A 20,882-nucleotide genomic window follows, 5' to 3' on the forward strand; every position below is an offset into this window, starting at 1 on the left:
GACAGGATTTGGATTCCTGCACCAAGCAGAGGGTTAGACTTAATGGCTTAATAGCCTGTTTCAACATTAAGATTCTGTAACACATGATGCAGCCATATAGTAAAGAAAAAAATATATATAAAGAAATGACTTCCCCCTTCATCACAAGTATAAACAATTTTAGTAACTTACCACCTTCTCTTAAAATACACAAATGATCTCCCCATATCCCATCTCTTATAGGAACATAGTTCTTAAAACCTTGTCATTTCAATCCTGATGTCAGCAAAAGTCCATTAAGGGTTACTGTCATGTTCACTGTTTCAGTGTGCACTGTACATCGTAATGTTTCACATACCATGGCACTGACATGCGTTTCTGTTTGGGAGGGAGCTGCTGTGAAACCTTGTGCCAAGCTCTGTATCTATGTTCATTTCAATGGAATGTGTTTGGGTTATGTGCTTCGTTCAAGGACTTTTCCCGCGGACCATCAGAAGCCGTTAGGAGCACCTGGGATTGTGAGCTTGGGAAGATTCTACGGGGGAAGAGATCTCATTTGTACCGAGGGTTTTTAGTTTGCATTTGGCGCGCTTTTTTCATTCTCAGCTTTCTTTGTGATCCTGCATACTATTCTTTAATAAATCAGATATCTTTGTGATCCTGCTCATGGGTCTGATGGTGTTCTAGAATAGGCAATCATTACATAAAGCTGAGAATCACCAAAGTTGTACCGTTGGCTCCTACCAAGATTAGTTTCTTGTGAGGGAAAATAGTTAACGATGGGCGAGTCCAAGCTCACAACCAAGGGACTTGAGGAACCGACTGGCTTGATGCCCGAGTCAATGGTCAAGAGCGGAGAACTGAGCCTCACCCCAGAACCTTCAGGTTTCCGGCAGGATTCGAGTTTCAGCCCTGAGGTAGAGGAATCTGACGATGGGAGAGAACCAGAGCAACCGGCACCCAGCGAATCGCCCGCAGAGTTGATCACCTGGGATGAAATGGGAGAACCCCAGCCAGGGACGTCCCAGGCATCCTGGAAGTATCAGTTCCCGCTGACCTCAAACATAGAATCTACCACGGTATCAACAGGGAGACAGCCTAACACGCGAGAGAAGGAGGAATCTCAAACCCCTGAAAGGCTAAGAGTGGTGGAGGCCAAAATAGAATCGATGGAGTACATATTAAGAAACTTGTCTCTATCATGGGGGGGGGGGCAGCCGAGGCGCGAAGGAGATTCCAGCTCCACGCAATCATCCCCCATCCCCCCCACCCGGACCGCCGGCGGAGCGGGGCCGGAGACGGCGCCGGGATGAATCTCCACCTCGCAGAGTTCGACCACCAGTGTCCCCACCCCAAGGAGGGAGAACTACTGTAACCTGGGGCCCAACCACTCAAGCAGCCGCTGATTCAGCTCCAACAGGAGTGGAGGTGAAAGACTTTTCTGTCAAGTTTGATGGGGATCCAACCAAGTTATCTTTCTTTCTCACTAATGCTAAAAGTTACATGAGGCAGTTTGGACCATACTTCCCTTCCGAAGAGGCTAAAATAACTGCCATTGCCACCAAGTTGAAGGGACGAGCGGCTGACTGGTATGTTCAATTAAGTGAGGCTGACTCCCCTGAGCTTGAGTATTTTGAGGACTTCATGTGGGCGTTAAAGCTGCATTTTGAGGATCCTCTAGCCAAGGCAAGAGCTAAAAAGGCGCTGAAGGATCTTACCCAGGGCCAACTGTCTGTAGCTGATTACGCCCTGGAGTTTAAGGCTTTAGCTGGGAAAATCCCCGACTGGTCTCAGTCAACCTTAATAGAACGGTTTAAAGAGGGACTCAACCGGGACGTCCTACGGTGGGCGTTGTGTAAAGACGACCCAGAGACATTGTATGAATGGATCTGTCTGGCCGGCAAGGCTGAGCACGCCCAGCATACCTTCATGCAAACCAAACAACCTGAAAAACAACCAGCCACCATGAGGGGACTCCGAAGTGCTGCAACTGCTGCCCGGCCAGGTTATAGAGCCTGGGAAGTGGAGAGAGATCGGCGCTATGCGAGGGGTCAGTGTCTACGATGCGGAAAGGAAGGGCATCGAGCAGCTGATTGCCCAAAAGCCAAGGCTGGAGATCGAGTGGGCAAGCTGCCGGCCAAATCGCCGCCCCCCTCGCGGCGGATGACAGCAGCCAAGGATGCAGCCTATGCTGAGGAAGTATTCTACTTCTCGGGAGAGGCTGAAGATGACTCTAAGGAGCCGGCGGGAAACACCAGCCACCTGCCATGAAGAGCACCTGCGGGCAGGTGGAGGAGGATGGGCGCGAGGATGCTATGGTGAGTGCTGACTGTCCCACTTTAGCAGTAAAAGTGAAATTGGGCTCCCACACAAAGACTACAGAGGTCTGGGCTTTAGTTGACTCTGGGTGTTCCAGGTGTCTGATTCACCCTGATCTGGTTGCTGCTTTGGACCTGCCTAGCTTCCCCCTCCAGCAGCCTTTGATCTTCACACGGATGGTTCAACGGCGGGGGGGGGGGGGGGCGGCAACCCATCTCACTGGAATTGTGGCAATGCAAATGGGCAGCCACCGTGAGACTTTAAAATTTGTAGTGGCACCTGTTGGCAACCCCTTGGTAATTCTGGAGATTCCCTGGTTGACCTATCGAAGCCCACATATAAATTGGGAACACAGAACTCTGACTTTTAAGGATGGGTTTTACCAAGACCCTACCGCGGAGAGAGCTTCAAGTACGGGGATTGGAAGGGCTGCAATTGCCACACCGCGCCCTAGTTTGGCACGTTTAGAAGGCTTGCCCGATCGATACCAAGACTTTTCAGACGTCTTCGGGGAAATGGAAGCAGATCAGCTACCCCCCCCCCCATCGGAAAACTGATTGTGCAATAGAGTTGGTTCCCAACGCTCAATTGCCCAAGCCGAAAATTTATCCAATGACTCAGAAGGAGCTTGAGGCATTACAGGACTTTATTGACAAAAATCTGTCAAGGGAGTTTATTGAACCTGCAAATTCCCCAGTTGGGGCACCTGTGCTCTTCCGGGAAAAGGAAGATGGCACGCTTCGACTCTGTACAGACTATCGGTTAAATTCCGTCTCAATTTGCAACAAATACCCTCTGCCACTCATGAAGGACATGTTAGCTCACTTGTCTAAGGGCAAGATTTTCTCCAAGCTCGATCTTCGTGAAGCCTATTTCCTCATCCACATATGAGCTGGAGATGAGTGGAAAACCACTTTTAATTGTCCACTGGGTTCATTTCAGTACAAAGTCCTCCCTTTTGGGTTAACAGGGGCACCCGGAGTCTTCATGCAATTGATTAATGAAGTATTACATGATCATTTGTTTAAAGGGGTCCTGGTTTATTTGGACGATGTCCTCATTTACACTGAAACCGAGGAGGAACACGAAAGCCTTCTCAAACAGATGTTAAGTAAGTTTAGAGATGCCAAGCTTTATGCCAAGCTTTCCAAATGTGAGTTTCACAAGACCCAGCTTGACTATCTAGGCTATAGGGTATCTGACAAGGGCATTGAAATGGACCCTGCAAAAATTCAGGCGATTTTAAGTTGGGAACGTCCCCGCACCCGGAGGCAATTGCAAAGTTTCCTCGGGTTCAGTAATTACAATCGCCAATTTATCCAGGGGTTCGCTGAGATTGCTTTGCCCCTTACTGATTTACTCCGTACCAAGGGTTTGGGGGAGACACACAAAGTAAAAAACCCTGGGGCAGTGCTGAATTGGACGCCTGAATGCCAGGCAGCATTCGAGAAGTTAAAAACCCTCTTCACCGCTGAGCCTATTTTACAGCACCCCGATCCTGAACGCCCCTTTGTGGTCCAAGTTGATGCTTCTGACTCCTCAGTTGGGGCTATATTGTTACAGAGAGATTCTGAAAATCATTTAAAACCCTGCGCTTATTTGTCCAGAAAATTTTCTGAAACTGAACGCTGGTGGCATGTTTGGGAAAAAGAGGATTTTGCTGTAAAAGACACTTTGGAAGCCTGGCGTCACCTCCTGGAAGGCGCTAAATGCCCTTTCGAGGTTTGGACTGATCACAGGAATTTGGAAGCCCTCCGCACCCCCCGGCATCTCAGTCCTAAGCAAATTCGCTGGGCTCAATTTTTCAGCTTTAACTTCCAGTTAAAATTTATTCCAGGAAAGAAAAACTTTCTGGCAGATGCTTTGTCACGTTTGCCTCAGGACCTTGACCACATGGCAGATATAGTTGGGACTGTTCTCACTGAACCACAACTGGGCTTGGTTGCCGTCACTCGGAGCCAGACCCATGCGCAGGCAACCCTGCCCCCAGCCCAGTCTGCGAAGCGGAAAGTGCAAGTTCCTTGACAGTTACAGAAGGACTTTCTCCAGGCACTGAAATCTGACACTTGGTTGCTAGCTAATAGAGACAATGTTTCTTTTGAAAATGGTCTGGCGTGGGTGGAACACCGCCTTTATGTGCCTGAAACTTTAAGAGCTGATGTTTTGCAGCGTTCCCATGATGATAAACTTGCTGGACACTTTGGTTTTGCATTTGGTTCACCGTCAATTTTGGTGGCCAACCTTAAGGCGTGATGTAAAAGACTATGTTGCTTCCTGTCCTGTTTGTGCCATGTCAAAGTGAAAAGGAGGGAAACCACAGGGGCTTCTACAGCCAGTGGCCAGCCCATCCCATCCCTGGGATGAGATTTCTATGGATTTTATTGTGGACCTACTTCCCAGTCAGAAGAAAACTGTCATTTCGGTTGTAAAAGATTTTTTCTCCAAACAAGCCCATTTCATTCCACGTGTGTCCATCCCGTCGGCCCCACAATTGGCCCGCCTATTTCTCATTCACATCTACCATCTCCACGGTAGCCCCTCCCGTTTGGTCAGAGACCGCGGGACACAGTTTACTTCCCAGTTTTGGAAATAATTTTTAAAATTGATTGGCACCAAACAGGCGCTGTCCATGTCGTCCCATCCTGAGACTGATGGATCTACTGAGATTTTGAACTCCGCCCTTGAACAGTTCCTTAGAGCATACATTAACTACCATCAGGACAATTGGGTGGACTTGCTGCCTTTTGCTGAAGTGGCTTACAACAATGCTGTCCGTCAGAGTACCGGGCAAACCCCTTTTCGTGTGGTTTCTGGTCACGACTTTGTTCCCATCCCTGAGCTGCCACAACCCCCTCCCCAATCCTGTTCTGCCTCTGACTGGGCTGTTAAGCTTGCTGATTCCTGGCTGGTGATTCAACAGGCTTTGGCTGATGCCCAGGCTGCTTACAAGTTTCAAGCCGATAAACGTCGTTCTTTGCAACACAATTTCAAAATTGGGGATCAAGTATATCTATCTACCAAATTCATCAAGTCCCCACAACCCTCTAAAAACCTTGCTCCCAAGTTCATTGGTCCTTTCCCTATTGTTGGTCTTATCAATCCAGTTACTGTTAAGTTGGACCTGCCTCACAATCTAAAACGCTTGCACCCTGTTTTCCATTGCAGCCTGCTCAAGCCTGTCCACCACTCTTCCTGCTGGCATCGCCAACCTCCTCCTCCTGCTCCGATCATGATTGATAGCCAACAGCACTTTGAGGTCAAGGAGGTTGTTGATTCTCGCAAGCTTCAAGGCACCCTCCAGTATCTGATCCGCTGGAAACACTTTCCTCATCCTGAATGGGTGTCTGCTCGCCACATTAATGCTCCTGATTTAGTAAACCGTTTCCACTTGGCTTACCCTTTGAAGCCTGCTGCTTAGTGTTTTCTTTCTTTTGTGGGGGGCAGTATGTCATGTTCACTGTTTCAATGTGCACTGTACATTGTAACGTTTCATATGCCATGGCACTGACGCGCGTTTCTGTTTGAGAGGGAGCTGCTGTGAAACCTTGTGCCAAGCTCTGTATCTATGTTCATTTCAATGGAATGTGTTTGGGTTATGTGCTTTGTTCAAGGACTTTTCCCACGGACCATCAGAAGCCGTTAGGAGCACCTAGGATTGTGAGCTTGGGAAGATTCTATGGGGGGAGGGATCTCATTTGTACCGAGGATTTTTAGTTTGCATTTGGCACGCTTTTTTCATTCTCAGCTTTCTTTGTGATCCTGCATACTATTCTTTAATAAATCAGATATCTTTGTGATCCTGCTCATGAGTCTGATGGTGTTCTAGAATAGGCAATCATTACAGGTTACCAGAGATAGCAAGATTTCTATTTTAACCTTGATCAAACCAACTTTATATTCCTTCCTTTTACTTCTAACAATCTTAATATTTAACTACCTTCAAATAATGTCCTAGAACTTCATTTCTTTTCATTTTTTCTTTGTTCCTTCTCACAAAATTCTTCAAAGCTTTAACAAGCCTCTTTTGTAAATCCAATATAGGAAATTATCCAGGTCACTTTCTTGGTTTGTTATTTGTATATCCCTTTTAATTATTAAGACATCAGCCTGTTTCTTTTGTATATCCAGTGTAACATCTTTTTCCATGTCATTTTTGTAGCCTGTCATTTTTAAATCCACTTTCAAATTAGTCTCAGTCTTGTCAGGTACATTGGTTCCTCTTCTTTTAAACACAATATATCTATAGAGGTAGACAGTCTTAAAATTAACTTCTGGGTCCTTTGTTCAAAAATATCCTTCGGTATGTTCAGTGTTAAAATATTTTGCTTCATTCTGAACTTGTAAGTCAAATTTAAGTGTTCTTCTCCTTTAATTGTAATCTTTAGTTCCTTCTAGTTCCCTCTAGTGTCCAATTTTTAAAGTCTTATCTTACTATGTTTTGTTTTTTAGAAGAATTCAAAACAAAAGCATTTTGCCACAGGAAGGATTCTTATAATTTATTTATTTGTTTATTTATTGTTCCAATTTCTATCACCGCCCACCTCCCCCAAAAAAGTAAATTTGAAATAAGATTTTGGAAATTAATTCCAAAATCTTATTTCAAATTTACCTGGACCCTTACTCTGTTTGTAACTTTCTAAAGTCAAAGTTTAAATCACCCTTTTGCTGTTTTTTCCACAACAATTTTTTTTAAGTCCTTAAGCTTGTATTTAAAACTTCTTTAGCTAAGGATTGAAGGAAACTCACCCAGTGCTGTCAAACTTGTCAATCCAACGGTTCCTAATAGCTGAAAAGCAGTTAACAAATAATTTCCAAAAGTGATTAGAAAGGGAAGTATAAGAACCCAGTGTTCTTTTAATGGCACTGACCATGGTTTGAGCAAGATGGCTATTCCTTGTCTCCCAGAGCTCTAAACCCACCAGAAACCACTGTCTTGCAGTCTCCTTGTGAGGAGCAACTGTCTGGAGCACTTGTGAGCAATATCAGGTCCTTTCCTTGTCTGGAGAGGAATTACGAAGAGCTGGTCTACTCACCAGCTCTTCATTCTGCCACAGTTGTTGGCTCTGCGTTTCACAGAGCTGTTTTCAGTTTGCCATTTCTTCCCCAGAAGTTGGTCGCAAAGAAAAGGTTCTGATATGATACAGGATTGCTCTGGAGGGGAAAAAAAGCATTTTCATAGAGAGGATTATGTATCTGTTATTAGTGGTATCTAGGAAAAAAAGGAATGAGGTGATGGTTTGAGGTATATCTTATTGAGAAATTCATGACCCATCTTCCTAATTATTTTTCTGTCATTGTCCCAGTTTTGCAAGAAATCTACAGGTGCATTCCCCCCCCCAATATTTTACAAGTGTTATAGGTTTATGAAAATTGTACTTTGTTTCAACAGAAATTGGATAAGAAGCTCCGAGAGAATCTTAGAGATGCCAGAAACAGCCTTTTCACTGGTGACACGCTTGGGGCTGGGCAATTCAGGTAACATTTCATTAAATTTTTGGCAACATTTTTTAAAAACATGATTTTATTAGTACTTTGTAGAATTAAAGTATATCACTGCTTTTCCACAGCTTACTTATTGTTGTGGTAATATAAGAGTAGCATTTTTAAGATGTTTCTAGAAGAAAATTTATGGTTTAACCAGATCGTTTTAGACAGAAACGTGTTGGTTCTTCTTGTAATTTCATACATTGAGACAAACATTTCATTTAATTAAATACTCTTGCATTCAGTGGGAAAATGCTTCATATTCATTATAACTCTTACAGTGTCCAATATAGTTGTACTCATTAGAAATTTTCTAAGTATGCAGGTAGTAATGGAGATACTAAACAAATATGTTTGTTTATAGTTTTCAGAGACCTCTTTTAATACTTGTAGACAGAAACATAGATTTGGCAACTCCTCTACACCATACTTGGACCTACCAAGCCTTAGTGCATGATGTACTGGTAAGTACCATGTGTATTATCTTTTTTAATCTTCTTTTTACTCCCAGCTCCATAATACAAAATTTAATGCAATGCACCTCACCCACTATTCTTACTTGACAAAGATAAGTTAAAAATCAGTTTCTTCCCAAATAGCAGATATCCTGAGAGATATGCAAATCTATCAGTTAATGCCAGCTTTACTTTTCCTTTATAGACTTAGAAATGTAAGTAATCCAAGGTATATGCAGTCTGATGCCAGGGGGATATTCTTTGTCTCCCTGTTTGCTTTCAAAACTTCTTGAAATCTTATTCTTTCAGTGGCCTATGATAGAGGTTTACTGTACTAATCATCAGAATATGGCAGAATAATGGTAATATGTGAGAACAGTCACCATTGTTTCATATATTGTTGGTATAGTAAAGGGTTACTTTCTGAAGTTGGAAAGAATTGTGGAAAATGAATTGAAAATAGGACATAAAGGATTCATATGTCAAAGCGATCCATGTAGGTCAAAGTTGTTCTTGGAAGGAAGACATGGTTTTGTATCTTCACATTAGAATTAATAAAAGGAAATAGAAGTTTCAATCGAAGCAAATATTTGTAGCTCAGGATTGAACTGTGGAGTCCTTGGTGCTCTCTGAGCCTTGTTGTTTTCTTGCAGATGTTTCATTGCCAGACTAGGCAACATCTTCAGTGCAAAGAGGGAGTGGGCCTTGCTCTCAGTTTATACACCGTGGCTTGTGTTGGTAGGGATGTTGTTCTCTCCTTGGGAATTCTTTCATTGGGCTGTTGGTAGCTGCTTGGTTGATTGACTGAGTTAATAGTTCCTTGATTAGGGTGTATTGTGCTGTTTGATGGTTCATCTGGTGTGAATCCTAGTGTTGATTTTTTTATTTTTGCATATCTGGGTGTTGACTGCTGGCGAGGAGGTGTACTGGTCTTTTGGCTTTTCTGTTGTCTCTTTTGAATGGTGTGTAAATGTTGTTTACCTCTATGTGTCTGTTGATGGCTGCTTTGTCTGAGTGGCAGGCTTCCAGGAATTCTCTGGCATTTTTGGATCTGGCTTGGTTTAGGATGCTTACAGTTTCCCAGTTGAAACTATGGTTGAGTCTGTCCATGGAGGCCCACTCCCTCTTTGCACTGAAGATGTTGCCTAGTCTGGCAATGAAATGTCTGCAAGAAAACAACAAGGCTCAGAGAGCACCAAGGACTCCACAAATAGAAGTTTAGAAGATCAATTATGTAGAAGGTCTAGAGAAAAGATAAACTGGCTGCAAGGTACTTGCCTTTAATTGCTTAAAGTGGAACTACTGCCAGTCCCAAACAATATGGACAATGTTTCTTTAAAATGATGCTGTCCTGTCTGGGACATTTTACTATTACTAATCCATTGCTGTGGCATTTTTCTAAAATCCTGTTTCACAGATTTTCTTGATTGTGTCCTTCTACCAGAATATAAAACATATTTTACTTGGTAATAAGAATTTTGACTGTTATTTAGATTTTTGTTGAAGTGTGTCCATAAATAATATTTTGTCCTCTTCAGTGTTTACTTATTTCACAGACAACTACACATTAAATATTAAAATATCATTAATCACCACAAGATGGTGTAGGTGTTACATATTAAGAACCTCAAAGAGAAAGCAGGTTTTTGGGGGTTATGAATGTTATCTAATTTAAAAAATCTAAAATGTGCAATTTTATAGAAAGTTGTTACAAGCAACTGAATTAAATTTGAATTTATAATCAATAAAGATTATGAAACCTCAGCATTTCATTGTATTAATTACTTGACTTATCAAAATAAGTATGTATTTTGTGGTCTATGCAGTTGGCTACATAGTGGTTCATAAAGAAGGCCTTTGGTGCAAGGCGACTTTCCCGAACTCTGGCCCAACTTAGATAATTCCTGTTTTACTACTGGGCCCATCTGCTGCCTAAATAGGAGCCATATAAAATTAGCAGTTACCAAAAACACTAGTATTGATTTGCAATGAAAACTATATAAAGATACTCTGAGAACCATAGCAGAATGACTAATTTATTCATTATTGTTAGCTTTATATTTCTCAGTGATAAGGAAATGCTGCATACATCTACAACATTCTGTAAATCTATTTCATTTCAGTAAATTGATGAAGTATTTGTCCAGTAAATGCATATTATATAATCAGGAGTATCATCATTGATTAAATAATCTTTTAATTGATTCCTAAATTTTAGATTTATTATTCAATAGTACCAAACTTTCTAGAATACATATTATCAAACCTTCTGTAATGTTTTATTAAACAGTAAAGGAAGCACTTCTTTTAAAAGCATGAAAAGATAGCTTATATTATTAAACAAAAATGCTATTTTGTAATCTTCAGTTTTCTGTTACAATAAAAATAAATTTAAAACAGTATTTAAAATTAATTTCTGTAGAACAGGAATCCCCAATCTTTTTGAGTCAGTGTGTACATCTTACATTTTCAGAGCATGATTGGGTGCTCAAAGAAAAGAGCTGCCAGGGGGGTGGTAGGTAGCCCAGTCACAAAAGAGCTGCCATAGTGGGTGTTGTCAGTCTCAACAAAAGTCACTTCCTTGATTTCTCAGTGGCTTTCAGTACCATCAGTCATGTTACTCTTCTGGGCCAGTTGAGGGAGTTGGGACTGGAAGGCAGTCTTCTTCAGTATTTAACCACTTTCCTCTAAGGCCAGTTCTAGACACTGTTGATAGGGGAAGATAGCTCTGGCCCTAGGCCTCTACATCTCAGAGTACCGAAGGCTGTACTCTCTCCTCACTCCTGTTTAACATCTACATGAAACTGCTGGGTGAAGTTATCCGAGAGCAAGAGATTAATTATCATCCTTATGCTGATGATGTTCAGTTATACATCTCTGCCCTGGACCATCCAAGTAATGCTGCCAAGGTACTTTCCCAGTGCCTGGAGGCTATACAGGCATGGATGGGGAAGAACTGTCTTAAGTTCAACCCTGACAAGACTGAGTGGCTATGGGTTTTAGGGCTCCTCTCCCCCATATCTAGTGATTTTCCATTATTTACTCCAAACAGGATTATACAAATACATCTTGTGTGCCAGTTGCACCCATTCCTGCATTAGGAGGCACTACTCACAGTTACTCATGTCTTAGTCACTTCTTGATTGGAATATGCAATGCACTTTACAGAGGACTGACTGTGAAGAGCATTTGAAAGCTTCAGCTGGTCCAGAGTGCAACTATATGTGCAATTGTGGGTGCACCACAATATGCCCCTGTAACACCAATGCTACATGAGTTTCACTGACTCCCAGGAGGTTTCTTTCAGAAAAAACTCATTAATCTTGCTCAAAAGTAAATGACCCAATATTAGAATGTTAGTCACACTTAAATCCTATTGTAGCTGATGGAACAAGTTGGTCTTTCACAACTAACTTTTCCTAGTTAGGAAACTAACTAGGAAACTAACTTTTCCTAGTTAGGAAACTAACTAGGAAACTAACTGTTCCTAGTTGTTTTTGTTTTTTGTTTTAATTAAAGTTAACTTAATTTTCACAGATATTTAAAAGTGCAATGAAGAGGGCAAAAAAATAAGAGAACAAAAAAGAAATAGAAAGTAATTAATAAGCTGTATAAAATTGAGAATTTTCAAAGTAGCATTAGATTAATACTGCATATAAAGGTGATTTTATATCAGTTAACACTTTAAAACCATTCTCAAAATCAAATCAATCAGTAATGAGCAAAGACTCAATATAATAAGAGCCTCTAATATTATATAATTACAATATTTAATTATATATGCTTATATATGTAATATTATATAATATATAAGAATCATCAATCAGAATAAACAATTCATAGGAGTTTCTATTTAATCTGAGAATGCTTGTCCTTATTATAACTGGGAAAAATTAATTAAACACATATGTTAAGAGAAACCCAAACTTCAGATGTGATACAGATACATGTGCAGAATTATGCTCCAGATATGGTTTAGAGGCTAAATTAAATTCAGTATCAGATGTGTACTTTAAATATGAAGTTATTATTTTTATTTACACACATTCCCATAGCATAGTCTGCCATTCTTCTAAAAAAGGGATTATGTGCAATCTTCAAGAAAAACCATATGGTATTCTACCAGCTGTTACCATTAACAAAATCAACTCCATATACTTTGCAGCGTTAGTATAAGGCTTCATAATGCTTAACAGGAAAACAGTAGGTAAGAATTAAAACTGATATTTTAAATTTGTATCATTCTATGGTGAATCATCTTCCAGAGTTATTGAGCCTTATGACATTGCTACTAGGTATGAAAAAACTATCAAACCTGATTATGGCATTTCCAGCAGTTTTTGAATATGAATTACCAGTTTTAGCAGTCAACATTAGTGTAATAATATACCAATTTAAAAAAATCTTTTTTCCAGACTATAAAATAAACTAACAGAAAGTCAGAAATACTGTAATATTTTGAGACAATGTGTTGTGGCATATATTCAGCAGAAAAAAACAATAATATATGTTCTTATTTGAATACAATATATACAAAATAGAGGAATTTAACAGAACAATTCAAATGTTATCTTTAACAAGGACTCTCTTGTTTTATTTACAAAAGCAAATCGTAACATATCAATCTGGTCTTTTTACTAACTCATTTTGAATTTAAAACACTATTCAAATATTAGATAGTAGGCAATACCTAATTGAGGTAATCTTTTATAGGATTTTCATTTGAACAGAGTTGTTTTGGAAGAATCTTCAGGAACAGAAAATTCTCTAGCAGGTGCTAGACCAAAGAAAAAAAATAAAAAATCATATGATTTAACTGCAGCTGATAAATTTTGGCAAAAACACAAAGGAAGGTAAGTTAAATATTTTATATTACCAGTAGGCTGACTATACGTCCTGTTTTGAACAGAACAGTCCGGTTTTTAACATTTCCCAACCATCCCGTCATTTTAATATAAATGTCAATTTTGTGCCATTTTTAAAATCGGAGCCGTTATTGGGAAAAGCGGGATAAAATTGAAATTGAAAAGGAGGCTGACTTGGCAATAGTTCTCAGTCTGGTGGGAAACCTAGAGCGGAACCACAGGAACAGCTGATCAGCGGTGAGCAAGAGGAAGAGTCGCTGCTGCCAATCAGTGCAGTGGAAGACAGTTGAAAAAGCGCACCCAGCAGAAAAGAAGCAGATTGGCTCTCAGGCCAAAACAGCAGGAAGAAAATAAAAGGGCTCATCAGAGAGGATCAGGTTGTCAGGGACAACCATTCACTAGACTCCTCCGTTCCTGTCCTCCTGTCCCAGCTCGCAGCTGCCCTCAGCCCACCGCTTCTCCAGCCTCCTGCCGCCTCATTCCTGTCCTCCCATCCCAGCTCGCAGCTGCCCTCAGCCCACCGCCGCCTTTAGCCCTCCTGCAACCTTTCCACCCAATGCCACCCCTGCACCAGCGTCTCTGGACCCAACCATTGCTGCACCTCCCCGTCCTGCACCTTCCCAGCTTACTGTTGATAACTTTTTTCATCATCTTTTTCATGAATATGGAAAATTATGTAAATTTAACCCCATCCCGTTTTGCCATCCCAATGTCCCATTTTTTCTCAAGGAAATATGGTCAGCCTAATTACCAGTTAACTACTTATGCTTCAATTTATATTACTGTTTTCTGTTGTAATTTAAAGAAAGTGTAAAATGTAGTATGAAGAAAGGGCTGCAAGGAACATTTTTTAAATGTATGTTTAAAATACAGATTATAAATTAAAAAATAGTTTACACAACATTTATTTAGCCCTTTTCCAGAGGTAGCAGAATCTGTTCAGCAAGAGTTAGAATCCTACAGAACTCAAGAAGATGAAGTCAAGCGGCTTAAAAGTATAATGGTAAGATTTATTGATACAATCAAAAATACTCTTTTTGGACTTTATAGAGTGCTTTAAATATATTTATATTTTTAAAATACACTGGAAGTATAATGCTGGTTGCTTTAGAATTCTAAAATTAAAAAAGATTTTTAAATCAATTCCACAACCTTGTATGCAATTTTATAATCTGTATTGTATACATTTATGGCAAAGAGCCCTCTGATACTGATTGGCTCTGTTGTTTTGAATATATGTGAGGGCTAGGAATGGTCTTTACTGTTCTAGTGGAGCAAACCTGAATCTTTGCAGCTTGTAAAAAGAAAAACTAGAGATGACAAACTGCTACAGAAAAAGAATGGATGAAGAAAAGTTTAGAAGTTTGTTTTTAAATGTTTGTTTGTTTATCTCCCTACCCCTGTATATTTAAAACAATACTCTGGGATAGGACCAAGTGTAATTACATACATAATAATTTGAAACAGGTAACATGAAGCTTTCAGCTAAACTGTCTGCTAGGGTGAAACAATCAGATTTTACACCTAAAGCCCTTTTAAAGGCCATCGAACTTCCACAGAGACAAAAAGATAGAGCTTATTCCAGAGTCTAAGATAATACAGTCTAAGCTGGAAAATGCTAATTCGCCTCTTTCTTTTGAATCTTGCAAAATTTTGATTCTTACTCTTGGTTTTCCCTTGTTCCATATAAATCTGTTGATTGTTCTTTGCCAGACCTGCAGATTTTTATCTGAAATTGGATTCAATGCCATTTGGAATAGAAAATTAATCTTGGATGGCATACCACAATAAGTCCTAACCAGGAAATTTTTCTACCTTTCAATATCTTGTTTTATTTCTTTCCATAAATGGTTGTAATTGTTATGAAATATATTTTTATTACATCCTGTCAAGTGGAGTCATAGGTATTCACTGAATGTTTTGTTGTATCTGTTACTTGACAAAATCCTCTTCCTCAGAGGATTTTATATCCAGAAAGGTAGTCAAAGTCTTTAATCTATTACTGTTGTATGGAGCTTTGTTGATGCATAATAGTTAATGCTGTATCATCTGCATAGCATTTTATCTTTTATTCTTCTCCTTGAATTTTGATCCAGATTATTTATTCATCTCATTGGATCTTACTTGCTTCCAAAATGATTACAAATAGTAAAGGAGAAAGTGGACACTCTTGTTAAGGTTTTCCTACTAACAGATTAAGCTACTATTATACCTAATCATTTGGCCAGGTGAAGGGGTTGCATTTGATTGTCTCCTCTCACGTGCTTCATGCAAAATAGCCTGGGGGGAGGACCTGCCCGGACTTGTTCTTCACTACTTCTTTTTCCCTCTGCTGGAAATGTAGCTCAGCAAGGCTTGCTCCAAAAAGGGAGCTAGGTCCTTTAAATGTTTTGCTTTTGTTTTTGTTTTCTGTAAATAAATTATTTTTATAGAAATGCTTGGTGTGTGACTTTTTTTGACCTCTCCTGGGCTAAAGGCTTTCCCAGCATTCTGTAACAGGTTATGGGCCCAGTAAACAACGCAGTAAAACCCAGAGAGAAAAGAGAGGTCAGCTCCACACCTCGTGCACAATTTAAAGGCAGGTAGCAAAGACCTGTGAAGATTTTCTTTGGAGCCACCTGGAGATTTTCCAGCAACTGCCGGTCTGCAGGACTTAGAAGCTAGCTGAGGTGACTTGCAAAAGAAGGAAGAAGCCATGGCTACCTCCCAGCCCTCAGCGATGCCTCTGGAGCGCCTATCAGAGACCAACTATTTGAATTGGGCCCTGAAGATGGAGATGTATCTTCGCAGAGAGAATCTTTGGCTGCCAATTGGTGAGCAAACCCCCCAAAATCCCAATGCTGAATGGCTGAGACAGGATGAGCGGGCTAGAGCCACCATTATCTTGGGAGTTGAGGACAATCAGCTAGTCCACGTGCGAGGCATGCAGTCTGCAAAGCAACTTTGGGACGCTTTGAGAGACTTATATGTAAAGGCAACAGCAGGGAGTAAAGTTACTCTGACGAAAAAGCTGTACAGAGCCTACCTTGCAGAAGGAGAAAGCCTTCCTGAGCACCTGCATTATATTCAGCAGCTGTTTGTTGAGTTGCAGGAGAGAGGAATGGAATTTACACCTCTCACAAAATCCTATATCCTCCTGTCCTCACTAAATGAAACGTGGGACACGCTGATTTGTACCCTGGAGGCTATGCCTGAAGCAGACCTCACCCCATCGTATGTTACACAGCGCTTACTCGCTGAATGGGAGAAGAGAGAGGAAAGATCCCCCCCCATCTCTTCTGGAAAGCTGCAAGACCAGAAAATGAGGGAAAAGAAGGGAAAGGAACCTGAGGCCACAGCGCTAGCAAGCCAGCGATGCTTCACTTGTGGTTCAGCTGGACATTTGCAAAGAGACTGTGCCATGAGACCCAAGAGTAGAAAGAAAAAGCAGAAGAACACAAGGGCAACACAGAAGAAGGCTCTTCAGACAACCCAAATTGCACAGGTTGCTGAGAAGGGTAATTCTGATGTATGGGTGTTAGATTCTGGGGCCAGTTGTCATTTATGTAATTGTAAAAGCTCTTTTGTGTCACTGTCTAAAACTGAAAGACAAAGTGTATCTTTGGCTGATGGGTCTGTCACCAAAATTATGGGACAAGGTGACTTGTATTTATCCTGCTTAGGAGAAACTGTAAAAGGTGTGTTGTATGTGCCAAATTTACAATCAAACCTTTTATCTGTGGCACAATTGGCTGCAACAGGGTATATCATAACATTTAAGAAAAATGGTTGTGAGATACGAAAAAATGGGAAATTGTGTGCTACTGGTATGTTAAAAGACTCCTTGTACATTGTGCAAAATGCAAGGAAGCCAAGCTGCAAGGCTGCAGTTGGTAACACTCCATATCATGACCAATGTGTACACCTGATGCACAGGAGATTTGGTCATGCTAATATCAAGTATATAGAACAAATGCCACAGCTGTGTGCTGACCTAAAGATAAAACCCTGTAATAAGTACTTAGACTGTGTAGTTTGCAAAGAATGCAAAACACTAAAAGCTCCTGTGAGTAAGCACAGTGACAGAGTTACAACTAGACCTTTGGAAATTGTACACTCTGATATTATTGGTCCTTTTGCTCCAAGTCTTGGACAAGCAAGGTATGCAATGACCATCATTGATGATTTCTCAAGATACACATTTATCTACATCTTAAAACATAAAGATGAGGCATTTGAGAAATTTAAAAGTTTTGTGACATGGGCAAATGGAAAATTCCCTAGGCCTGTATCTGCACTCCAATGTGATAGAGGAGGAGAATACCTTTCTCACAAATTCAGAAGGTTCCTAGTGGAAAAAGGGATAGAACAAATTCTTTCTAACCCGTACACCCCTCAGCAAAATGGTGTTGCTGAAAGAAAGGGCAGAACCTTGCAAAATGCGATGGAATGCATGTTAAAAGATTCACGATTATGTTTTAAGTTCTGGGGAGAAGCTTTATCGACTGCTTGTTATGTTCAGAACAGGTTGTATAACTCTATGATTCAGGACACTCCATTCCATTTGTTTTATGGTGTGAAACCAAAGGTAAGCCATCTTAGAGTGTTTGGTAGCACTGCATGGGTTCACATTCCAAAACAACAGAGAAGGAAAGGAGGCCCCACAACAAAGAAAGCCATCTTTGTTGGCTATGAACAAAGCCAGAGGAGCTACAGGTTCATAATGGGAGAGAAATTAATAATTAGCAAAAGCGCTTCTTTTGCTGAACAAAACTGGGGGAGATTAAATTCTAGCTCTCCAGTTGAACTGACCACCACAAGAGAACAGCAAGGACTTGCTGATGGTGATCTTTTGCCTGATGACATTAAATCAGAAAAGCAAACTGAAGATCTGTCTGATGAGACAGATGCTTCTCAGGAAAGTGATAGGAGTCAAAATTTAAGCCCTGTATTACCTCGCAGATCTCAGAGGAGTAATAAAGGCGTTCCTCCATCACGTTTTCAGGCTGAAACAGTAAAGGCTTTTCACATATTCACAGAACCTGAGTCTTTAGAACAAGTGAATGCTTTACCACCTGAGATTGCACAAAATTGGCATTCTGCCATGCAACAGGAATTAGCATCCTTGAAAGAAAATAAAACATGGAAACTGGTCAATCTACCTCCCAATGAACGCTGTCTGGGTTGTAGGTGGGTTTTCAAACTGAAAAGGGATGCTGATGGCAAAATCCAAAAATATAAAGCAAGGTTGGTTGCAAAAGGGTTCACTCAAAGGAAAGATTTAGACTTTGACAAGACTTTTGCACCAGTTACTAAAGGTGAATCAATTAGATTACTGTTAAAAGTTGCTGCACTCAAGGGAATGTCAGTTAACCACTATGACATTCAAACTGCATTTCTCTATGGTGATTTAGACCACAGATTATACATGCAGCAACCCCCTGGCTATGAAAAAGGGGAGAATTTAGTCTGTGAACTGCAGAAGTCAGTCTATGGGTTAAAACAAGCTGCTAGATCCTGGAACCAAAAAGTAGATGAAAAACTGCAGAATTTTGGTTTTGAAAAAGGAAAAGCAGATCCCTGTGTATATATGAAGAAGGACAAACAAGGCTGTATGTATCTGTGCATTTATGTTGATGATTTGCTGCTGTTCACATCAACAGAAAAACAAAGGCTTGATTTTGAAGCCTGCATGAAAAGCCATTTCATATTAAAAAGCCTTGGAGTTGTGACCAATTACCTAGGTTTGGAAAAACACAGGAAGAAGAATGGTAGCTTTCTGTTAAACCAAAGGGGAGATAATGGTAATGTGAATGGAAAGACATATAAAGTCAGAGAAGATTGGTTTGCATCTTAATCTGTAGTGTAAAAAGGGGAGTGTTAAGGTTTTCCTACTAACAGATTAAGCTACTATTATACCTAATCATTTGGCCAGGTGAAGGGGTTGCATTTGATTGTCTCCTCTCACGTGCTTCATGCAAAATAGCCTGGGGGGAGGACCTGCCCGGACTTGTTCTTCACTACTTCTTTTTCCCTCTGCTGGAAATGTAGCTCAGCAAGGCTTGCTCCAAAAAGGGAGCTAGGTCCTTTAAATGTTTTGCTTTTGTTTTTGTTTTCTGTAAATAAATTATTTTTATAGAAATGCTTGGTGTGTGACTTTTTTTGACCTCTCCTGGGCTAAAGGCTTTCCCAGCATTCTGTAACAACTCTTGCCTCGTACCTTTACATATTGAGAAGCCTACAGAGAGTGTTCCATTCACTGTAACCTTCATTGTTTGCCATTGATATATGCTCTCTGCTTAGGTTCATCCATCAAAGCCAATGTATTCATATACTGGAAAACCTTTCTTGGAAGCTTTCTTCCTTTTTTTTTTTTCAGTTGATTTGTCTAAATATGAATCTATCACTCCATTTATGTCTCCTACAATGATTATTTCTCCCTCTGCAGTTTCTATTAGAGTATGAAATCCTTTCTTCATAGAATTGTTCTTTGGTTGGGGCATAAATGGATGTCAGTGTTAAGATTTTTGCTCGCTGTTTTTACTTTTATACTCAGGAAGTTGATTTAAAATAAATTACTATTCTATTTTTTTTCCAGATGCTATATCTAACTCTTTCTGTTTTAACAAATTGACATGGTCTTGTTTCATGTGTGTATCTTGTAATCAAACAATATCATCTTTATATGATTAGAACCTGTTGAAAATTATCCTTCTTTTGCTAGATAAATTAAATCCATTTACATTTAATGAGGTTAACGGGTTTTTCCCCCCAGTTTGGTTGCAGTTTAATTTCAATTTAATGCTGCAGCTATTATTTATTTATTTATTTATTGAATTTATACAGCCACCCATCTCACTTGCATGTGGCTCTGAGCAGTGTACACAATTAAAACATGAACCAACAATCACAAAATTCAACCATTAAAACCAATTAAAAACAGTTAATAACTATGGTTAACAACTACAATGACAAAAATACATGGGGGAGTGCTGTCTAAACTTATACACAGTGCAACCATTTAATGGGTTACACACTTACATGGGATCCCCAAGCCCAATGGCACATTCAAATTTTGAGGGCCTTCCAGAAGTCCAGCAGGGTTGGGGCCAATCTAAGCTATACTTAGTTTCCCATCTACTTTATCTCCAGTTTCCTTCCCTGTGCCAAAAAGTTCATTATCTGTTGTGTCCTGAGCAATTAGTATGTCATATAAAGAGGAAGCCTCTGGTTGTCCTGATGTTCTTTTTGTTTCCAGATAAACTTCCAATGCAAATGGGATTCTCCATCTGCATCTAATTTGTTTGCTTAATAATCTTTAAATCCTTTTGCCTTTTGTGTGTGTGTGGAGTTGGCAGCATTAACTGTTGGGTGACTGGCTTTGAGAAACCATGTCTGTGTGGGTGCTAGATGGCAAAAATGACCTGGGGGAGACCAGAAATCCCCTAGCTGCACTTTCTTAGCTTAACTTGTAGTGATGGCTAGGAGTTACTAAAAATACCAGGAACTTCAGAGTGGAGCAAGAGAAGAGTCCTGTTTGCAAGCCACCATTGCCCTGCCTCTTATGATATACAAATAACATGTGACATGGATTTCTCATTGTATTTCTAACAAGATTATTTAGAGAACCATTTTTCTGATAAGCTGCAAATCAGGTCTACAAATATGTTGGAAGCATACAATCAATGAGACTTCATCATGAATTTTCTGAATAGCTTTAACTGTCTCTTCAAAGTTATGTAAAACTAGAGTTCCTTTCTGTGTAAATTAAATACCTCATTTAGTTTTTAAGTATACATAT

At 40.2% G+C, this 20,882-nt stretch overlaps 1 protein-coding gene across 1 annotated transcript in view; it reads left to right on the forward strand.

The window, feature by feature from the left end:
- The window catches only part of SCFD1 (sec1 family domain containing 1), a 54,646-nt gene that overhangs the window by 13,278 nt on the left and 20,486 nt on the right, over nt 1-20,882 (forward strand). Inside the window, exons 9-12 of the mRNA XM_063290009.1 lie at nt 7,688-7,773; nt 8,147-8,246; nt 12,951-13,090; nt 14,015-14,105. Coding sequence (XP_063146079.1) covers nt 7,688-7,773; nt 8,147-8,246; nt 12,951-13,090; nt 14,015-14,105 — 417 coding nt within the window. The remainder of the gene's footprint in view (nt 1-7,687; nt 7,774-8,146; nt 8,247-12,950; nt 13,091-14,014; nt 14,106-20,882) is intronic.

Source organism: Candoia aspera, chromosome 1 (assembly GCF_035149785.1).
Source record: "Candoia aspera isolate rCanAsp1 chromosome 1, rCanAsp1.hap2, whole genome shotgun sequence".
Classification (NCBI taxonomy): Eukaryota; Metazoa; Chordata; class Lepidosauria; order Squamata; family Boidae; genus Candoia; species Candoia aspera.